The 16100-nt window shown below is 38.5% G+C and overlaps 1 protein-coding gene across 1 annotated transcript in view; it reads right to left on the reverse strand.

Annotated features, from left to right (window-relative positions):
* PREX2 (phosphatidylinositol-3,4,5-trisphosphate dependent Rac exchange factor 2) overlaps window positions 1-16100 on the reverse strand; it is a 324079-nt gene that overhangs the window by 152629 nt on the left and 155350 nt on the right. The window contains exons 16-19 of the mRNA XM_012554436.1: window positions 15004-15146; window positions 14746-14838; window positions 11806-11954; window positions 4082-4167 (exon numbers count right to left, since the gene is read on the reverse strand). Of these exons, the coding sequence (XP_012409890.1) occupies window positions 4082-4167; window positions 11806-11954; window positions 14746-14838; window positions 15004-15146 (471 nt within the window). The remainder of the gene's footprint in view (window positions 1-4081; window positions 4168-11805; window positions 11955-14745; window positions 14839-15003; window positions 15147-16100) is intronic.

The raw sequence follows: 16100 nt of genomic DNA on the forward strand, positions 1-16100 counted from the left end.
AGTGCCTTCCAACCTAGGGGGCTCATCTTCCAGCACTATATTACACAATATTCTGTTGTGATCCATAAGGTTTTCATTGGCTAAATTTCAGAAGTAAGTTGCCAGGCCTTTCTTCCTAGTCTGTCTTAGTCTGATAGCTCCAATGAAACTTGTCCACCATGGGTGATCCTGCCTGTATTTGAAATATGGGTGGCATAGCCTCCAGCAACATAACAACATATAAGCCACTGCATATGACAAAATAACAGACAAGTGGCGGCAGGCAGAAATGCAGACTAGCATTTTGAGAAGTTCAGCCGTGACTGAAATGAAAGTTTGTTCAAGATCTATCTTCTCAATCTCTGACGTGCAGACAAATTACCTGGGAATCACTTGTTATATGTAGATTATGAATAGCAAGTATAGGGGTGGAAGTGGAAGGGGCAGAAGGGGCAGGGAAGGAAGTATGCTAGACTCTGTATTTCTAACCATTACTCAGGTGATGGAGCCCTGGTGGCATAGCAGTTTGACCAAAAGTTGGCAGTTCGAATCCACCAGGCGCTCCTTAGAAACCCTATGGGGCAGTTCTACTCCGTCCTATAGGGTCGGTATGAGTTGGAATGTACTCAGTGACAATGGGTTGGGTTTTTTTTTTTTTTTTGGTACCCAGGTGATATTAATGCTGCTGGTCTGTGGGCCACACTTTGAGTAGCGAGGATCTAGAAGGGGAAGCAAGGAAAAGAGAGGGATTTTATTTTTGCTGCTCTGGTTTAGGATGCTTTTGTTTATTTTATTGGGAAAGAATTGAACATGTTTATAGTCTACACTAAGGTCCTGAGGTGGCACAAAAGGTTTATGTTTGACTGCTAACCTAAAATTCAGCAGTTCAAATGCACCCAGCTGTGTCATGGAAGCAAGTCCTGGCAATCTGCTTCCATTAAGATTACAGCCTCTGTAACATATGGCTTTGCCATCAGTTGAAACAGATACAAAGGCATCTAACAACAACAAAAAAAAAGTCCACATTACAATAATGCTGTAGGTTGAAAAGACTGAAAATTCAGGAAGAGGGATATCTGACAGTAGAGTATCCCAGAAGAGGTACCAGAAGGGACTGCACCCAGAGCATTTATAGGGAGATTAACCTTGAAGTCCGAAAAGGAGACCTCTTCCTCCAGGATAGGAAAAAAACTGGGGATGGTGATACGGCCAACAATATACAGACAGAAAAGGACTCTCAGGGGTTCATAAATGATAGGCTACATTTGTCTGAGGCAGGAAGAAGGGAGCTCATCTTGGCAGATGGGGGCTTTTAGGAGAAGAAGAGGGAGCTCATCAGGGACACACGAAGAGACTGCTGTGTGGAGATACAGGCCTAGTGTACGAGCCAGTGATTCCATTACTCTGAGAGCTTTCTCCAGCTACACAGGAGAAAGAGGCAAGAAGGTGGCTAGATTGATCCAAGGCTGAAGGCAAGTGAGCTGGATGTATCTGAGGGACAAGAGCGAGAGGCCCCTGCCGATGCCGACGAGTGACTGAAGTGACGCATCATGGGGATAAGGCTGGCTAAGGAAGGAAGTGGAGCCTTGAGGGGCATGACAGTCCAGAATGAAAAGGGAAGGATGCCAAAAGTAGAGAAATCAGCGAGGAGAAGAACCAGCTGGGAACATCAAGGGGATAAGAGACTAAAATAAGAAACTGTAGTGAGAAATTAGGTCCCTGAAACATCTAGCTCCATTGGCATGACACAGTTTATAAAGAAAATGTTCTACATTTTACTTTGGTGAGTAGCATCTGGAGTCTTAAAAGTTTGTGAGTAGCCATCTAAGATACCCCACCAGTGTCACCCCGTCTGGAGCAAGGGAGTATGAAGAAAACCAAAGACACAAAGGAAAGATTAGTCCAAAGGACTAATGGATCACAAGCACCACAGCCTCCACCAGACAGAGTCCAGCACAACTAGATGGTGCCCAGCTCCCACCACTGACTGCCCTGACAGGGACCACAATAGAGGGTCCTGGACAGAGCAGGAGAAAAATGTAGAACAAAATTCTAACTCACACAAAAAAAAGACCAGACTTACTGGTCTGACAGAGACTGAAGAAACCCCAAGAGTATGGCCTCCAGACACCCTTTTAGCTCAGTAATGAAGTCATTCCTGAGGTTCACCCTTCAGCCAAAGATTAGACAGTCCATAAAACAAAACAAGACTAAAGGGGCACACCAGCCCAGGGGCGAGGACTAGAAGGCAGGAGAGGACAGGAAAGCTGGTAATAGGGAACCCAAAGTCGGGAAGGGAGAGCGTTGACATGTTGTGGGGTTGGTAACCAATGTCACAAAACAATATGTGTACTAATTGTTTAATGAGAAGCTAGTCTGTTCTGTAAACTTTCCTCTAAAGTACAATAAAAACAAACAAAGAAGAAATAAATTAGGTCCCTGAGTGGCACAAATGGTTTGTACTCAACTACTAACCTAAAGGTTGGTGGATCAAATCCACCCAGCAGCTCCATGGAAGAAAGCCCTGGCGATCTGTTTCCATAAATATTACAGCCCATAATACCTTGTGGAGCAGTTCTACTCTGTAGCACAGGGGGTTGCCAGGAGTCAGAACTGAGTCGTCAGCAATCGTTTTGGTTATATTAGCAGAAATTGGCATACCGGGATTTTTATTCCAAAGGTGAAAGTTCCAGGTACTTTCTGTGGCCACTATTCCACTGATATGCAAATCACTTCATAGGTATAACCTAACAGGTAATACTTTCAAGATCTCCTAGAACAGGCAATTTGCATTTGTATCCCCAAATGCCTCCTAAGCCACTGCCTAATCCGAGGTAATGAAGATTTAATCCTATGTTTTCTTCTAAGAGAAACTGAAAAATTCTAATGAGTAACCATGGGAAAGGGTTGAAGGACAAAAGTGGGAATGGAGTTTCTTTTCCTTGTGGTGTAATTACAGCAAAAAGGAAAATCAAAGCATAATATAATAGGGAATAATGTAATAAGAAAACAGGTACAAACTGCTTCATTCAGGGTTTCAGTTATTTTATAGTTATTTTAATAATGCAAACGAGCACTTTTTGGTTTAGTGACTATGGAGGAGGTATCTGTTGTGTTAATATCCCCTCTTGGTTTTATAATATTTAATGAGTTACTGGAAAAGTTTTAAATATCTATGAATCTGCATGTTTTAAAAACAGATAAGCTTTTAAAATAAGATTCAGATATACAATAATGAAAGCAATTTAGTAATCTTAACAAAAGTCTAGCTACAATGATCTTGATAAATCTGGTTCTGATAGTAATGCTTTCTCAAAACACTCCTGTCTCATGTACGGGTGATCACATTAAGACGTTTTACATTTCTTAGTAATAAACAACATATATTTCCCTCGTTAGATAACCACGTGGCTTTTTAGCTTAGAGTGACATTTCTTGCTATGGCAGCAAGTTACATATTATGTTTAGCAATATGGGATCTAACAGTTACTCCCTTCAATCATTACTAGTTCCCGTAAAAAATAAAATACATATGATAACAAGAGATGTCAGTGGCTGATTTGCTTACCAATCAAAAAAAAAGAATACAATATGAACATAAGTTTTTAGTCACTAAACTTATTTAATTTACAAATGAATGGTGAGATTTATCCATGGTTTATTGGTACTTGAAGGAATTATATAATTACAAGTTATATAACCCACAGATCGTTTTTAAACCTGAAAACTCATGACTCTGAATTATTAACCAAAAAATAAAATTATGTAGTCAGAGAAAAACATAATCAGACAACCTTAAAATCATTATATCCTTTTTGGCTTAACTGGAGTATCCAGAAAAGTAAGATTGAGGGGTATCATACTTTCATTATCAAAATTTTAACAATAATAAATATTCCTTACAATTCTTAAGAATTTTTAAACACCCCACATTTTTGTTTTAGGAATGTATTTAGGAATTCAGTTAATACAGTAAAAATAGGACCAATGAAAAAAATTCAGTAGCAACACGATTAAGCATATTTTAAACATATTCTTTTTTCAGCAAGGAAGAGCCAAACCACTCTGGAAAGCTGTTTACCAGGCAAGATGAACTGCTTACCTCTCCCAACTGCATGTACAACCGAAGGGCCAAATCCCCGGATCTGGAACCCGAGTCCATCAGCTGAATCTGGAATTTTCACTGTCCTAAAGTTAATCATAAAATAATATTAAAGTACTACACTGACTAAAACCACAGTCGTCAGAATCTTTATTCATTATTCAATAAATACAGATTGAGGGTTTACCATGTAAGACTATGGGCTAGGAACTCTTAAAGGAGACAAAAATGCTCCCTGCCCTCACAGGGCACACAGCAGACATGCAACACATAATTCCGAAATTGAACGTAACTCGTTATACAGTATCCCAAAAAGGGTACAGGCTCTGGGGTCAGACAAACCCAGCTTTGAATCCTCATTCAGTCACTTAGTAGCTGGGTAGCTTGGATAAGCTTTTTGATCTGTCTGAGCCTGCGTTTTCACAGAACTATGATAATGTTAGAACGTACTTTGCAGGGTGGTAGTGGAGATGAAAAGGCATACTGTTGTTAAATCACCCTGCACCGAGCTATGAATTATGCTGTTGTTTTTGTTAGCTGTGGCTGAGTCAGCCCCTAACTCATGGCGACCCCATGCACAACAGAACAAAATGCTGCCCGGTCCTGCACCATCCCCATGATGAGTGGCAGATTGTACTGTTGTGATCTATAGAGATTTCACTGGCTGATTTTTGGAAGTAGATTGCCAGGCCTTTCTTCCTAGTCTTAGTCTGGAAGCTCTGTTGAAGCCTGTTCAGCATCAGAGCAACACAGAAACCTCCACTGACAGATAGGTGGTGGCTGCACATGAGATGCACTGGCCAGAAATCGAACCAGGAACGTCTGCATAAAAGGTGAGAATTCTACCAATGAACCACCAATGTCACCAATGAACTATGCAGGTACTTAAGAAAATTGAAGCTTCTCTCATTAGAGTTACGAAAGAAAGAAAAAAGCAGGGCACTGTGAAATTTCTTTGTAAAAATGAACATAAGAGAAAGATAGAGTTAATACATTTTTATATGTGAGACACTTCATCAAAGAACAACAAAGACCTGGCTATAAAGAACAGATCTGTCACACACTACATCAAAATAATTTAAGAATATGATTAACTTTATTATTTATTCAGTGAAACTCTAAAAGAACAATACATCAAAAGGTAAGCCTGAATAAGAGAAGAAATATTTTAAATGAATTCACACTGAAAAGGACATGAAGGAATGGAGAAGTAGAATAAGCTGTCACAGCAAGCTGGTGAGGATGTCCAGTGTGGCACTAATATATGAGATACTCCACAGAAGGATGCTAGAAATCAGATAGCAACCATGAAAAGCAGAGAACACGAGATAAGACTGAATATCATAACAATAAAAATGAGTAGAATAAATCGCAGTGGAGAGCAAAGACAAATGAATTAAATGAAATAAATTTTGATGGCTAGCCCTTGATGCCAAAGCAACAAAAGTGTTTTCCAAAAGATGATGAATTAATCGTGAAATGAATGTCAGCAGCACCTCAAGGGCACGTTAGAATCTGAAGTTAGGTACATCAGCACTTATTTGCAGTTTAAGAAATAGCTGAGGAAAGTAGTTTGAGCAAGACTGTCCATAGAACACTTGAGAAAGGCATGTAATGCCTTCAGACCTGAGAGCAGAGGCCAGCACTACAATGTCAACAGGATCAAAGACCTAATGTAAGATCTAAAGTATCCTCAGGGGAGACACTTTTGAGATTGTGTTGACATTCTGTTTCTCATTATACGTTTGCCATTAATTTTAGCACCCATTGACAATCCTTGCCTGAAACAATTATTACCTAATGGTGAATTGTTATTTCCATGATTTTGTCTTAATTTATTGGCAAAATTCTACTGAAAGAAGAAATGCCTGATCTCCCCTATTTATTTACTTGTTTATTTATATCACATGGACTTAAAAATATTTATTTTAATCTATAGGCTATATACTCCATTACTATTATTATTTATTTAGTAGCTCAGATTATAATAGACCCAAATTGAAAGAGTTCCACTACAGCATGTCTTTTCTTCTATAACTGTACTGAAAGGCTGACATATTCAGTCACTAGTATTCACTCAAAATTAAATGGCAATAAATAGAAAAAGATGACGAAGAGAACCAATATAAGTGTTGAATATTTTTCTGTAGAGTAAAGATAGCTCCCTACTTTCCATTCAGTTCAATACATATTTATAGAATAACACGTATAAGAGAAACAGGCAAAACAAAACAGATAACTCGCAACAACAACAAAAAATACCCTAGCCCAGATGGCTTCACTGGATAATTCTACCAAACATTCAGCGAAGAGTTCACACCAGTACTACTCAAACTATTTCAGAGCATAGAAAAGGAAGGAATACTCCCAAACTCATTCTATGAAGCCAGAACAACCCTGATACCAAAACCAGGCAAAGACACTACAAAAAAAAGAAAATCACAAACCAATATCTGTCAGAACCGACTTGATGGCACCTAACAACCTCTCTACTGAACACAGATGCAAACCTTCTCAACATAATTCTAGCCAACAGAATTCAGCTTCTTATTATATATATATATATATATACACACACCATGAACAAGTGGGATTCATACCAGGTATGCAAGGATGCTTCAACATTAGAAAATTAAACAACATAATCCACCACATAAATAGAACAAAAGAAAAGAATCACACGATCAACTTAATCAATGCAGAAAAGGTATCTGATAAAGTCCAACACCCATTCCTGATGAAAACTCAATAAAATAGAAACAGAAGGGAAGTTCCTCAACATAATAAAGGGCATCTATACAAAACCAACAGTTAACATCATTCTCAATGGAGAGAGACTGAAAGCATTCCCCCTGAGAACAGGAACAAGACAAGGATGCCCTTTACCACCACTCCTATTTAACACTGTGCTGGAAGTCCTAGCTAGAACAATAAGGCAAGAAAAGAAAAAAAGGGCATCCAAATTGGAAAAGAAGAACTAAAATTAACCCTATTTGCAAATGATATGATCCTATATATAGAGAACCCCAAAGATTCTACAAGAAAACTACTGGAACTAATAGAAAGATTCAGTAGAGTAGCAGGATATAAGATCAACATACAAAAATCAGTTGAATTCCTGTACACCAACAAAGAGAACTTCAAGAAGGAAATCAGGAAAACAATACCATTTATAATGGCCCCTAAAAAGATAAATTACATAAGAATAAATCTGACCAGTGATGTAAAAGACCTGTACAAAGAAATCTACAAAACACTACTGCAAGAAGCCAAAAGAGACCTACGTAAATGGAAAAGCATACCATGCTCATGGATAGGCAGACTCAACATTGTGAAAATGTCAACCCTACCCAAAGTGAAGTACAGATAGAATGCAATCCCCATCCAAATAGCAACAGAATTTTTTAAGGAGATAGAAAAACTAATCACCAATTTTATACTGAAAGGAAAGAGGTCCCAGAAAAGCAAAGCACTACTGAAGGAAAAAATATCAAAGAAGGAGGCTTCATACTACCTTATCTCAGAAACTAAATTACAGCCACGGTAGTCAAAACAGCTTGGGACTGGTATGACAACACATAGACCAATGGAAAAGAAACAAGAACACAGATGGAAATACATCCACCTATGGTCAGCTGATCTTTGACAAAGGACCAAAGTCCATTAAATGTGGAAAAGACAGAATTTTTATCAAAAGATGCTGACAAACCTGGATGTCCATCTGTAAAAAAAATGAAACAGGACCCACAGCCTCACAGCACACACAAAACTAACTCAAAATGGATCAAAGACCTAAAAATAATACCTAAAACGATAAAGATCATGGAAGAAAAAATAGGGACAACACTAGCGGCCCTGATACACAGCATAAATACAATACAAACCACAATTAACAATGCACAAACACCAGAAAAGAAACTAGATAACTAAGAGCTCCTAAAAATTAAACATGTGCTCATCAAAATACTTTACCAAAAGAGTAGAAAGAGAACCTACAGACAGAGAAAAAATTTTTGGCTGCAACATATCTGACAAGGGTCTAATCTCTAAAATCTACAGAATACTTCAACACCTCAACAACAAAAAGACAAATAATCCAATTAAAAAATTGGCAAAGGATATGAACAGACACTTGACCAAAGAAGACATTTAGGCAGCTAACAGATACATGAGGAAAGGCTCATGATCATTAGCCATTAGGGAAATGCAAATCAAAGCAACAATGAGATACCATCTCACACCAACATTAATGGCACTAATCAAAAAAACAGAAAATAACATATGTTGGAGAGGTTGCAGGGAGATGGAAACTCTTATGCACTGCTAGTGGGAATGTAACATGGTACAACCACTATGGAAAAGGACATGGAGCCCCCCTAAAAAGCTATAAATAGAAACACCATATGATCTAGCAATCCCACTCCTAGGAATATAGGCTAGAGAAATAAGAGCCATCACACGAATAGACGTACACATACCCATGTTAACTGCAGCATTATTCACAATAGCAAAAAGATGGAAACAACCTAAGTGCCCATCAACAGATGAATGGATAAACAAATTATGTATATACACACAGTGGAATACTACGCAACAATAAAGAACAATGATAAATCCACAAAACATCCCACGACATGGATGAATCTGGAGGACATTACGCTGACTGAAATAAGTCAATCACAAAAGGGCAAATACTGCATGAGACCACTATTATAAAAACCCAAGAAAAGGCTTACACACAGAAAAAAACAATCTTCGATGGTTACAAGGGAGAGGAGGAGTGGGGAGGGGAAATCTCTAACTAGATAGTAGACAAATGTTAATTTTGGTGAAGGGAAAGACAACACACAATAAAGGGGAAGTCAGCACAACTTGAACAAAGCTTCCTAGACACATCCAAACACCCAGAGGGACCAAGTTACTGCAGTTGAGGGCTGGGGACCATGGTCTCGGGGGCCATCTAGGTCAACTGGCATAACATAATTCATAAAGAAAATGTTCTACATCCTACTTTGGTGAGTAGCATCTCGGGTCTTAAAAGCTTGCAAGTGGCCATCTAATATACAGCTATTGGTCCCATCACATTCGAAACAAAGGAGAATGAAGGAAACCAAAGACACAGCAAAATTAGTCCAAAGGACTAATGGACCACACGAACCACAGCCCCCACCAGCCTGAGCCAAGAAGACCCAGATGGTGCCAGCTATCACTACTGATTGCTCTGAAAGGGATCACAATAGAGGGTCCCAGACAGAGCAGGAGAAAAATGTAGAGCAAAATTCAAATTCAAAAAAAGACCAGACTTACTGGTCTGATAGAGACTGGTGGAATCTCCATGACTATGGCCCCTAAACACCCAGCTAACTCAAAACTGAAGCCACTCCTGAAGTCCTCTTTTCAAGTTTTAGATTAAACAGACCTACAAAACAAACAATACCACACATGATACATGTGCTTCTTAGTTCAATTAAGTATACGAGACCAAATGGGCATCACCTGCCCAAAAGCAAAGAGCAGAAGGCAGGAAGGGACAGGAAAACTGTATGAATGGACATGGAGAACCCAGGGGGGAAAGGGAAAGGGAAAGAGTGCTGACACATCATGGGGATTGTAACCAATGCCATAAAGCAATTTGTGTATAATTTTCTTTTAATTTGTGTATAAAATGTTGAATGAAAAAACTAATTTGTGCTATAAACTTTCACCTAAACAATAAAATTTTTTAAAAAAGCAAATAAATATTACCAATATAGTAAAATAACCATTAGACTATGAAGGAAGGAAAAGTTCAATTTGAATTACTGGGAGGGTTTAAGGAAGTTTCATAGAGGAGGTAAAAGGTATCAGAAATGGCATAAGGTATCTTTGAAACAAAAGATATTTGAGAGATATTTAGGAGGTGCGACTGATCAGAGCTGTTGACTTTAGCTCGGGAACGGGAGAAGGAGTCGACAATTGCTCTGAGGTTTTTTACTTTGGTCAATTGTTGTTGTTAGTTTCTGTCATGTTGACTCTAACTCATGGCGACCTTATGTATAACAGGACGAAAAAGCTCCTGGTCCTGCACCATCTTCACAATTATTGGTATGCTCAACTTCATTTTTGCAGCAGCTGTGTATTTTGACTGTCTTCCAACCTAGGGTGCTCATCTTCTTCCAGCACTTATCAGACAATATTTTGATACGATCCATAAGGTTTTCAGTGGGTATTTTTCAGAAGTAAATCGCCAGGACTTTTTTTCTTAGTCTTAGTCTGGAAGCTCTGCTAAAACCTGTTCACTGTGAGTCATCCTGGTGGTTATCTGAAATACCAGTGGCATAGCTTCCAGCATCACAGAAACATGCAAGCCACCACAGTATGAGAAACTAACAGATGGGTGGTGGTTGGCCAACTAGATGTATGAAACTGGCCATTCAAAAGACAGATCACAAAAGCAGGAGTTGAGGCAGAGGTGATGCAGTTGCATCATACCTACAGAGCACCTGTATGGAGATGAATAGCAGGAAGCCAGAAGTTTCTAGAAATGTTTTCCTTCTTGGGTGAAAATCACTCTAGGTATTGATAGACTGTTTCCAATTTTTTAATTTATTAATGATAATACTCAATGTTGTGGAAGGTACAAAGAAAATAACAATCTAATGCATTTTTGGTGGAAGTATAACTGATATCAGTTTTTTGGAGGGCAATGTATCAAAAACTAATGATCATATCCTTTAATTCATTCTCTTAGAAAGGAACTACTGATATATGTAAGTAAGGATTTGGCTGCAAGGATGTTCATCACAGCATTATTTATAACCATGAACAGTTGGAATCTACCTAACGTCCAAGAGTAGGGTACAGGTTAAACAAATCATGGCAAATCTAATAAGGGAACACTAGGTCATCAATGGAAATGATCTGAATATGAAAAGCCAATGTCTTACACATATATCCATAATGTGATGTTAATTAAAAAAAAAAAAAACACATAGTAGCATATTAAGAATCATGCCATTTTATATATATATGATTGTGTATATGTGTATCAATACTTAGAAAAAATATCTAATGCTAAATTTCAAAAAAACTAATAATGGTTACTTATGGATGATATGATTATATTTAAAAAAAAGTCTTCCTTTAGAAAATCTGGACTCTCAATTTCCTATAAAGAACATGATATTTTTTTCTAGTCATAGGTAGATATAGGTAGGTAGGTGAAGAGAGAGATAGATGATAGACAGCTAGAGAGAGGGAGAAAGAGAGAGAGAATTTTTAAAGAAATGGATGTATTATTAAGTACATGCAAGTATGGAGTGTCTTCCAATCAGCTCATCCCCATCTCATATGAGCATTTAATTGATGTCATTTAGTAAATGATATCTAATCAAGTCATAACCCCAGAAATTCTTATAGCTCACACAGAGGAAAGTAGTTCTTTATTCTCAAATGTTCCACTAATTTTCTCTATTCATAGCCAAACTCAACCCAACCCAGACCAGGAAAATTTGGTCAACAAAGACAAGTGCTATTTCTACTGAAACTACCTGGGTTTGCGTAACAAACATTTCATCGTCATAAGCAATGTAGTTTGCTCCACCATCTAAAGGTTGGTATCAGTGATGTTGTTCATGGTTAAATGTTCCAAGCGATGCTATGCTTAAATATTTACCTAGCTGACTTCTCTATTTTACTCATCTATGTATAATTTTTTTTAATCTCAAATTAGTCATACAACTTACTCCCTTGGCTTTGTGCTGACAAGAACTCTGAGAGGCTTTCTGCTGTTTAAGCATGATTTCAGGAAGCAGTCCACTTCGTTGAAAGGTCTCATAAAAACTAGGTCACCGTTAATAGCAAAAATCTTCTTCCCAACTTCCATCCCAGCCATCTAAGAGAGAAAGAGCAAAACCACTTCAAATTATACTTTAATAAGGAATCTATGTTTTCACAGAATGCAAACCTGAAAAGGCTCAGAGCTTATAGGTTTTGACATTTTAATACATCTGCAATGTCTTTATACAAATTTACAAAACGGAACTGTGACTTGACAAGATGAGTTAACCACTCCCCTCGACCTAGTTTTACGTTTGATCGCCCATCTCACTGATATTTTCTCACCCTCCCTCCTTGACTGAACATTGTACTCCTCCTGATACCTTTTTTTCCCTATTGTATTTTGTAGTTCTTTTTCTTTTCGTCCTATTGTTGTAAACATATATGAAACAAAACATTTACCACTTCAACAATCTTCACATGTACAGTTCAGGGATATTGACTTACGTTCACCATCTTGTTCACCTATCACCCTTGCCTGTTCCCAAGTTCTTCCATCCCTCTTAACAGAAGCCCAGTGTCCCCCTAAACAATGAGTCTCACTCTCCCCCTCCCTCCAGCCTGCCCCTGGTAACCACTAACAAACTTTGGTCTCTAGCTCTTTTTCTTATTTCATCCTTCTAACTACAGTCAAATCCCTGGTGAAAATTTTGACTGTTTTTCCCCTTTACATTCAATTAACTCAGAGTTTCAACCTCTATATATTCACCAATGATACCCAAATATGCATCTCTAGCCTGACGTAGCACAAATGGCTCCAAGGCAGGGCAGGAGAGTGACACGGAATCCAGGAACGAAAGACGCAACAAGCACAGTGGTGTCAAAAGTGTGAAGAGAACACGAAAGATGTGATCCCCCAAGTCAACCAGGCTGCTCCTCTTAACCAATCTCCCTGCCTGTAAACTACCTGCTATTTTGGTTCTGAGCTAAATGATGAAAACGTGGGAGAGGGCATTTTATCAGCGGCACAGACAAAGCTATACTCTAAGATTATCCTCTGAAGATGCCTTGGAGAAGCACCTCTTTCTCACAGAAAATTACTAAAAATAGTAATTTATTGGCCAAGCCAACTAACAGAATATGAGTTGTCCAGAGTTATTTTTTAAAATCAGTGTCCTGTATGTAAAGGTTTGTGCTGCATACATTTGTATTTCAGTAAAAGACAGAAAACTTGGGTGTTAGCATGTATGACGATGAGTGACTGTTTACGACCAACTTTACACAGATTCAAAGTTAAAGGCCATACTTCATTAATTCTCACATTCTTTATTAAAAATTTAAATATTGAGACATATACTTAAAGATTAAGTATCTTACAAGCCAGAAAGCAAGGTGAGGACACTTTAAACTTGATATACCTGGGATATAACATAGGAAAATAGGCTTCATGAGGGCAGGGAATGTTGTTTAGTTTGTTGATACACTCCCAGAGCCTAGAACAGTTTCTATACGCATATGTTGGTGTTGGTAGCTGCTGCTGAACGAGCCCTGACTCACGGGGACCCCAGTACAAAGGAACAAAATTGTGCCCAGTACTGCACCATCCCCATGATCAGCTGCAGATCTAATCATGTTCCCTTGTGATCCATAGGGTTTTCATTGGTTGATTTCAAGAAGTAGATCACCAGGCCTTTCTTCCCAGTTCATCTTAGTTTGGAAGCTCTGCTGAAACCTGTTCAGCATCACAGCAACACACAAGCCTCCACTGACAGACACGCGGTGGCTGTGCGTGAGGTGCATTGGCCAGGAATCAAACTAGGGTCTCCCCTTAGGGAGGCAAGAATCCTACCACTGAATCACTAATATCTCATGCCTATAATATGAGAAACCAAACCTGTTGCCGTCAAATCAATTCTGATTCATGGCAGTCCAATGTGTGTCAGAGTAGAACTGTGCTCTATAAAGTTTTCAACGGCTGTGACCTTTCAGAAGGAGATCACTAGACCTTTATCCCAAGGAGCCTCTAGGTGGGTTTGAACTACCAATGTTTCGGTTAACAGCCCAGCACTTAATTATCTGCACTACCCAGGGACTCTGCCTAGTGACAGTGGGGCCCCAGGAACATAAAATGAGCCACTTGGCCTCCCAGGAGGTAAAGAAGTTCACAGCTGTAGGTCTCTACATGCCCCTGCCCCTTCCCCACCCCCAAATGTCACTGATTCCACGGTGTAACCCTGTGGGGACTGCACAAGGTGGGACCGTAGTACGTATGTTAGATCATTGTTCACGTCCATGAGATCAAGGCTGTGTCTTCTGTTTTCCTGTCACCTTTGATTATCTTTTTATAAATACACCTTCCATCTGTAAGGCACATGCTCTAACTTATTTTCTCATTGGACTAATGCTGATAATTCTCTCTCTACTCACTAGGAATCTCATGATCATTCATTCATTAAGAAATATTAATTTAGTATCTACTATATGCTAGGCTGAGCCCTGATGGCATAGTGGTTAAGAACTTGGCTGCTAACCAAAAGGTCGGCAGTTTGAATCTACCAGTTGCTCCTTGGAAACCCTATGGGGCAGTTCTACTCTGTCCTAGACAGTTGCTATGAGTCAGAAAGGACTCAGTGGCAATGGGGTTGGTTTGGTTTGGATATACTAGGCTGAGTCCCTGGGTGGTGCAGATAATTAAGTGCTGGGCTATTAACCAAAAGATTGGTAGTTCAAACCCACCTAGAGGCTCGTTGGGATAAAGGTCTGGTGATCTCCTCCTGAAAGGAGAAAGGTATCCAAGGACACCTTCCTCAATGAAGTTAGTTAAAGGCTAATTTTCTATTTGCTTAGAACTTGTATATGTGTATGTTAAGACAACAAATATAAATAAACATGCTAATTTACATTACCTCAGCATTGGACCCTTTTTCTACCAACTTTATTATCGGAACTTTATTTTTGTCTTCTAACCCAAAGCCATAACTGCCTTCATTAGATTTAATCTGAAATGCAAAATACGAACATTATTAATAAAATAACCATCGAAAGTTAACAAACCAAACAGAATGAAATAATATGTATCATGCATCACTATTAAACACTTATATACAGTCTCCTACTAATGTCTAATCAAAAAGAAAACTCATATGACATATTAATAAACTTACCAGTAATGATTTAGCGATAACGTTTTCCACAACTTTTAAATCATGTTTCATAAGTCGATGCTTCATATTTGATCCTTCCATTTCTTCATCCGCAAAAAAACGGAAAAGTAGGGGTTCATCTTTGAATTCACTTTTTTCTAGGACTACAGAAACAGAAAGAGATTTAAATTGTTTCAATTAATCCAAAAATCAAACACATTTTTCATGCCAGTAGACATTACCAACACCTGTGGCTGTCGAGTCAATTCCAACTCATAGTGATCCTATAGGACAGAATAGAACTGCCCCCCAGGGTTTCCAAGGCTGTAATTTTTATGGAAGCAGATTGCCACATCTTTCTCCTGTGGAGTGGCTGGTGAGTTTGAACCGTCAATCTTTCTATCAGTAGCAAAGCACTTCACCACTACATCACCAGGGTCCTCAGAAGACATTAGGTAAATTAATATCTATTCCATGACCACAATTTTACTCTCTTAGGACAAGTTATACTTACAAATATCACTAAGATTTGTTTTCTTTTTTTTCCCCTGTAACATCAAGCCAATATTCTCCTTAAATTACCTTCATCTAATGGGCTTTGAATTTCTACAATAAGTACTAGTTTTCTAACTTTAACTTTTGTGTACTTAACCAAATCTGTCATTTCACAGACTAAAATGTAACTTTAAATAAAAAATAATAGTGAGTAAAAAATGCATGCAATATAAAACACAGGAACTTTCAGAAACCTAAATGTACAGAGAAACACCAAAAATTAGTGTAACAGAACATATTTATTGTGAGTAGACAGGATCTGAATCAGCATCAACCCAAAAGCATTGGGAAGGAGTTCCAAAGAGGGGACAGTGAAAACAGGTTATATAGATGGGGGATCCTGAAGGTCATTGTAATTCTCCAAAAGAACTCAATGCTTAAAGCAAAACCATCTCCACTAAGCTGGCAAGCTGCTTACTAGGCTACTGTTTGACTTTAGGAAAACAGTTCCTTAAAGGCTCAAGGTTCAAATGGACACCTAAGGGCAGATGGCCGGAGTGGGCCACCCCAACTCCAGGGACCCAGAAATCTGTATTCCAAGAGAATTAAAACAGTTTCTCAAA

The sequence above is a fragment of the Trichechus manatus genome, unplaced genomic scaffold (genome assembly GCF_000243295.1).
Source record: "Trichechus manatus latirostris isolate Lorelei unplaced genomic scaffold, TriManLat1.0 scaffold00018, whole genome shotgun sequence".
NCBI classification, from domain to species: domain Eukaryota; kingdom Metazoa; phylum Chordata; class Mammalia; order Sirenia; family Trichechidae; genus Trichechus; species Trichechus manatus.